Source organism: Aphanomyces astaci, assembly GCF_000520075.1.
Source record: "Aphanomyces astaci strain APO3 unplaced genomic scaffold supercont1.16, whole genome shotgun sequence".
NCBI classification, from domain to species: Eukaryota; Oomycota; class Saprolegniomycetes; order Saprolegniales; family Verrucalvaceae; genus Aphanomyces; species Aphanomyces astaci.
Genome location: NW_009798279.1, coordinates 261,497 through 267,176, shown reverse-complemented (window position 1 = coordinate 267,176; position 5,680 = coordinate 261,497). Strand labels below are relative to the sequence as shown.

General features: G+C 48.1%; 4 protein-coding genes across 4 annotated transcripts; 2 read left to right on the top strand and 2 right to left on the bottom strand.

The window, feature by feature from the left end:
• Positions 1–287: 287 nt before the first annotated feature.
• H257_07585 (hypothetical protein) lies at positions 288–1,508 on the top strand (the record flags this gene model as incomplete). The annotated part of the gene is made up of 5 exons (XM_009833159.1): positions 288–336; positions 403–449; positions 495–638; positions 987–1,182; positions 1,243–1,508. The coding sequence occupies 5 exons, from the start codon at positions 288–290 to the stop codon at positions 1,506–1,508; spliced, it is 702 nt and encodes a 233-aa protein (XP_009831461.1).
• A 46-nt stretch (positions 1,509–1,554) lies between these two features.
• Positions 1,555–2,547, bottom strand: H257_07584 (hypothetical protein; the record flags this gene model as incomplete). The annotated part of the gene is made up of 2 exons (XM_009833158.1): positions 1,555–1,785; positions 2,299–2,547. The coding sequence occupies 2 exons, from the start codon at positions 2,545–2,547 to the stop codon at positions 1,555–1,557; spliced, it is 480 nt and encodes a 159-aa protein (XP_009831460.1).
• Positions 2,548–3,284: 737 nt separating this feature from the next.
• Positions 3,285–3,730, top strand: H257_07583 (hypothetical protein; the record flags this gene model as incomplete). The annotated part of the gene is made up of 2 exons (XM_009833157.1): positions 3,285–3,495; positions 3,633–3,730. The coding sequence occupies 2 exons, from the start codon at positions 3,285–3,287 to the stop codon at positions 3,728–3,730; spliced, it is 309 nt and encodes a 102-aa protein (XP_009831459.1).
• A 741-nt stretch (positions 3,731–4,471) lies between these two features.
• Positions 4,472–5,437, bottom strand: H257_07582 (hypothetical protein; the record flags this gene model as incomplete). Its single annotated transcript, XM_009833156.1, has 2 exons — positions 4,472–5,344; positions 5,402–5,437. 2 exons carry the CDS (start codon positions 5,435–5,437, stop codon positions 4,472–4,474), a joined length of 909 nt encoding a protein of 302 aa, XP_009831458.1.
• Between the last annotated feature and the right edge of the window lie 243 nt (positions 5,438–5,680).

Below are 5,680 nucleotides of genomic sequence, written 5' to 3'. Positions count from 1 at the left end.
ATCACTTCTGATTGGTGCGTTAGAAAGCACAGGATATCAACTTTGATTGGACGCATTATGAGTCCAAAACCACCTTTTGGATCAAAGTTAGGCCCTGGTCGGGGAAAGTTTTCGTCCATGTCTATGCCTTGCAAACATGGACAAATTAGTTTTGATTGGATAGAATTATCCGGTAACCGGATGTTGTTCATGCTCAACTTGGCTTGAGAAGCGGAGACGAGTCGTTCACGCTCGTTCATGTTTCACACCATCAGTCAGAAGCTTTTCAAGTTGGAGGGAGCACCCTAATGGACGAGGACGCAAAGAAAGTCGATGCTGGAAATGCAGACTATGATGGTACAAGCACGACATATTCTATATGAAACAGCACCTTAACTCACAACATATCATGAATCACATTAGACTACGACGTTCGTCAAGACAAGCCGGCAAAGCGGGCGAAGAAGCAAGTGCCAATGGGGATGCTCTGGTGCGACCGAAGCGTCGCCACCTAGTTCTCGCTCCGGTACAATTCCCGTCTGGCGTCCAGATTCGACTCGAAGAACAACAGTGGTAAGCGCGTGGCGTACGTGATGCTGGCGGCAGAGCTCAGCGTCGAAATGCAACGTGAATTCGTCGCAAAGCAGGTGCAAGACAAGGTGCGTGTATTTCTCGTATAGGCATTTCAAAACTGGATGACTGCCAAATATCTCGCAAAACAAATTTTCTTCCGGTTGAATCCGAGACATTTTTGAAATAGAACCACGCTCGTATTTTGTGAAGACGAAAAATCGTCATCGCAAACATTGCATTTGCGAGCGAACCCTCTCGCATCGACACTGTAAAATTTGACATCTTCAAAGGCTTTGGCATCGTGCACAAATTTTCTCGCAATCTCACCGGGTAACAAAGGCAGGTCGAGCCAAGTCGTGGAGTGCCTCGATTGCGACCCATCGACGTTGCGAGATATTTGGCAGTCACCCACTGATTGACTTGTATTCAAATAGTTTGCCAAGATGAAAACAGAATGGTCCGTGTCAAAGCCAAGTTTGCCCAGTCCAACGGGGAACTTGTCCAAGGCTCAACTTCCAATGCACTATGACATCATGCTGGAGTACTGGGGTACCAAGGTGGGGAACAAAAGGGAATCCCTCATGAGCACGGATGATTGTATCGAGGATGACAACGTGGTCGTATTGGATGGTATAAATAATATATATATTACGTACTACTATATATTAATGAGCTATTATATAAATGTAGACGAGGAGGATGACGTTGAAATCAAAACTGAAGAGCCACAAAAGAAGAAGCAAAAGAAAAACAATGTGGAAAAGAAGCCCAAAGACGCAGCAGCGTCATTGGAAGCTGGATTTAATTCCATCAAGGAGGGATTGATGTTTTTGGGGTCATCGATGTCTGGTGTTCAACCCCAAGCAACGCCTGGTGCTACACTGTACGATGTTCTTACTGCAATTAAGGCCCAGTCCGATACCATGACGCAGCTCTTAGCGCAAAAAAAAGATTAAGGTATATTACGCAAAATCGTTAATATTGTTCACTCAATTATTACACTTAATATAAAATTCGTGCAATGGCAGTGCGCTTCGTCAAAGCTGTCTTGCGGAGGAATGGGTTTGTTTCCGACTCCGACTGATCAAACGGCTGAACTTGATCGTTGCGGTCGCGACGGCGATTTGGAATGGCAAACAAACCATCGTTGTAATACAAGAACATGCTATGGAGCACAAAGCACGCAGTCACGACGATTGTGGTTTGATCGAGCGACTTTTCGTTCATCACCGTCTTCGAAACTCGAAATCTTTCCTTGAGTCGTCCAAATGCACATTCAACCGACATTCGAGTGCTGGAATGTTTGTAATTGAAATTCTTTTGTAATTTAGATAAATTACCGTGCTCCTCGTGAGGCATGAATGGTGTGATAAGCCATGGCAGCAAGGTGTAACCGGCATCACCAAGGAGGAAACAACCCTTGGGTATTTTCCAACTAATGGAATGGCCGAACGATGATGTTTTCCAGATTTTTTTGTCAGAGTACGAGCCTGGGCGAATGTCGACCGACATAAAACGGGTCTTGGCGTCAACCACTGCCTGGATGTTGAGGGATGGGTCGCCGTTGCGATTGTAAAACTCGTCGTAGTCCTTGGGGCGTTGTATTTTGACGAGGGTGCCGTCGACAGCGCCAACCACACCAGGTATTTTTTGCCAAACAAAAAATACCTACTCAACGTCGTTCCACTCCGCGGAGTTTCTTGGTAGACTGATCCACGTTGCTGCGCTTGACGACAAGACTCCCACCAACACGCTCACAACATTAACGCACCACGACTTGGACATTCCAAACGCAGCGACCGTTTCACGGTATCCTCCGTCGGAGCCGAGAAAGTACAACACAACAGCCACCTTCTTTTCGAACGAGTGATAGGAAAGCCGACGGTAGCGTTCAGGTAGTTCGTGGCGTAGCCAATCGACGAGCCGACCGAACGTAGCTTGGCTGCATCGCAGATTGGCCTTGAACCATATTTCGTACTGAGGGTGTCCGAGCATAGAGTCAAAGTCGACTTTTGTAACGGTGAGTATATTAAACTTGTCACACGAACGTCTATGGAGGACGGTGGCTAACCCGATGCACACGGCGGAAATGGTGCATGCAGTTGCAACAACGGCGGCACGAGTTGGATTAATCCTGATGGGGGCAGGGACAAAACTGATTTCCTTTACCGACCACAAGGTTGCTTGTGCATCAGAATATTTTTTAACCGGATATATATGAATGGACGGAAACATGGACAAAATTATTCCCCGACCAGGGCCTTATGAGGTGGGAAAAGTTCCAACGAGTGCTCGAGCCATCCAATTCTTGCGCCAGATAGTCATTACTAGTACTACTAGTACTACTCAATTTGACACCCTGTCTGCTTAACCTTGTGTTATTCCTGTGTTAATCTATGCCATCACCCACTGCCGCGCGTTCACCAACGGACGTGGGCATTGCAAGCCACCAACGAAATCTCTCGGATGACGAGCGCCGCGCCGCTTACGAGATGCTTCTTTCTCGCTTTCACGACAACTAGCTTCCATACGGTGCAGTGTCGGATGTTGCCCGACACTTTCAGTGCCACCGTGTGACTATATCTCGTCTCTGGTCACGTGGACGGCTCTCGCTCCTCCATGGCGCTCCGGTGGCTGACATCGCTGCCAAAATTCATGGTATGACTTTTCGAAATCCATATTGGGACCAAAATATATGCATTTTGCGTTGAATATGTTTTTACAGGATTACTATGTTAGGGAATTCTGGATCCAAACCTGTGAGGACTCATGAAGAAATCGAAGTGACGATCAAGGCCGCGCCACAAGAAGACCGCCAAACGTTGCGCTCCCTCGCCAGCCACAGTGGCACATCCAAGACCACCATCATGCGACATATGGGAGTGACCAAGAAGTTCAAGGCGCCACATCAAGCACCGACACCAACAACACGGAGCGACTGCGGTTTACAATGAAATTTCTCTTACCTGGGTCAAAGGGAAGTCACTTCTTCGACAATACGTATAATCAAGTACATATCGACGAGAAGTAGTTCTTTTTGACTCAGGTCAGGAGAAAATTCTACGTCTACGAAAATGAAGAGCTTGCACTTCGAGCTGCCAAGTCCAAACGTTTCAATAAGAAGGTAATGTTTTTGGCTGCCGTTGCTCGCCCCCGGTATGACCCGCACCTACGTTAAGAGTTCGATGGCAAGGTGGGCATTTGCCAATCAATTAAATTTCAATTGTTTATTATGTATTGTTATGGTTCAATACAAAAACCAAGTTACTTTTGGCTCTGAAGTATACTTTAATCAAGTGAAAATACTTTAACGATCATTATGGACCAGAGCAGTACTACATAGTACATAGTACTTCCTCCATTCCGCAATACTGGAGACATTGGTTTTGGCCATATTTTTATCTTATTGTTTGTATACTCGGCATGAAGGAAAACTGTATTTTTATTCATAAACTTGACTTTACGACAAGAGCAAACATGATATGCTGCAAGTCAGGTCGTCATGGACTCGACAATTGTGCAGAGGTGATCAATATTGGACGTATTGATCACTCCCTCAATATCACAAGCGGACAACACACTAGATAGGTTATCTGCCCTACGTTCGAAATCCTTCCGGGTATTCATCGCCTCGGATAACTTTGACCACGTCTGGATCACACAAGACAGGGGCAACTCGACCAAGCCTTGCAGTCTTGTCCTTGTGCGAGTGCGGCAATTTGAACGAGTTGTCGCCGCCCATCTTCAATGACTCACCCATAACCTTCTGAAGGGTCAAAAATGTCTTGTCGCCAATCGAGGTCGTCAAAAGCGCTGTGCACGGCAGCAACTAGGTCGTCAATACTGGTAACAACTTCACGGTGCTGCAAGGCCTGGATCGAGTCGAAGAACCCAAGGTCCAAAACGTTGAAGTCGGGGCTCATTGCCGGCTGTGCCGGCAATGAGCCCCGCCGTCCGAACAACCCGCCATCGTCACGTCAGCGTCGTCGACTTCAACATGCGGTCGCGCATTGTCTTGTTGGATGTAGATTGGTTCACTGCGTCGACCTGGCCAAACCTCCTTGATCGTCGGGATCACATGCTTTAGCAGATACTCCCGGTATACCGGCTTGGTAACAGTCACCGGAGTCGTCACGGACGTTCCTCGGTCGCGGTTCTTGTTCTTCCTTTGCGCTGGCACTACCGACACGAAGGGCCATATGCCGATTTTGCCGTCCCACATCGTTCGCGAGTTGTAGTTGTAGCGCGGCCTGGCCACGGCTGTCAAAAACACGACCTTGATGATGTGGCGCTTTGAGGAAAACTTGCGGATCGGTACGGCTTCGTCATGCCATAGGTAGTACCGGCGGTTCACCAGCATGAGGTAAAACCACTTTTCATCGATGTGCACACTGTCGTGCATGTCGTCCCACCGCATTGGGCCATTGCCTGTCGAGCGAACAAAGGACCTAACGAAGTCCACGCGGTCGGCCTTGTGCTTGTCCGTCATCATCGGCTCGAGTTGACTGGTCCGCCGTTGAAGCTTTCTTGTCTGAAGGACGCGCCATAGCGTTGACGGTGGGATGCCACTGGATGCTGCCAACGAAGCGAACGTTATGCGCAGATGCGGCGGTATACTCTTGACGGCAGCCTCGACCTCGTCCGTGGTGCGCTTTGGCCGCCGCCCTGAACGACTCTTCCTCTTCAATGCCACGTCAGCTCGGTCATCCTGGGACCGAGTTTCTTGTCCCCGCTTCCAAACTTTGGAGAGGGTCTGCCTTGAGATGCCATACTTCAGAAGGAGCTCGGAGACCTTACCCCTTGCCAGGCGACCGCTTGTTCCTTAGAAGGTCGTGGTACAAACTCCAACGTTGGTCGTCGGGATGGTCGTGGTTAGTCGTGGCATGGTGACACGTCGACAACTTGTCCCTTGATTTGAGCTCGATTGGATGCGAAATGACTGAGCTGCGTAAATTTAAAGATTGGCTGTCATTTGTCGGGACCATTAATCCTTGGTTGTGAAGCGCCAAGAAGCAATAAAAAAAATCTGAAAATAGCCTCGTACTTGTCGTTTCATTGGCTATCTTTGGTCCAGATTTCGCTCGATTTTGGAGGATTTTGCCACAGATATTCATTTGAGAGTGATATG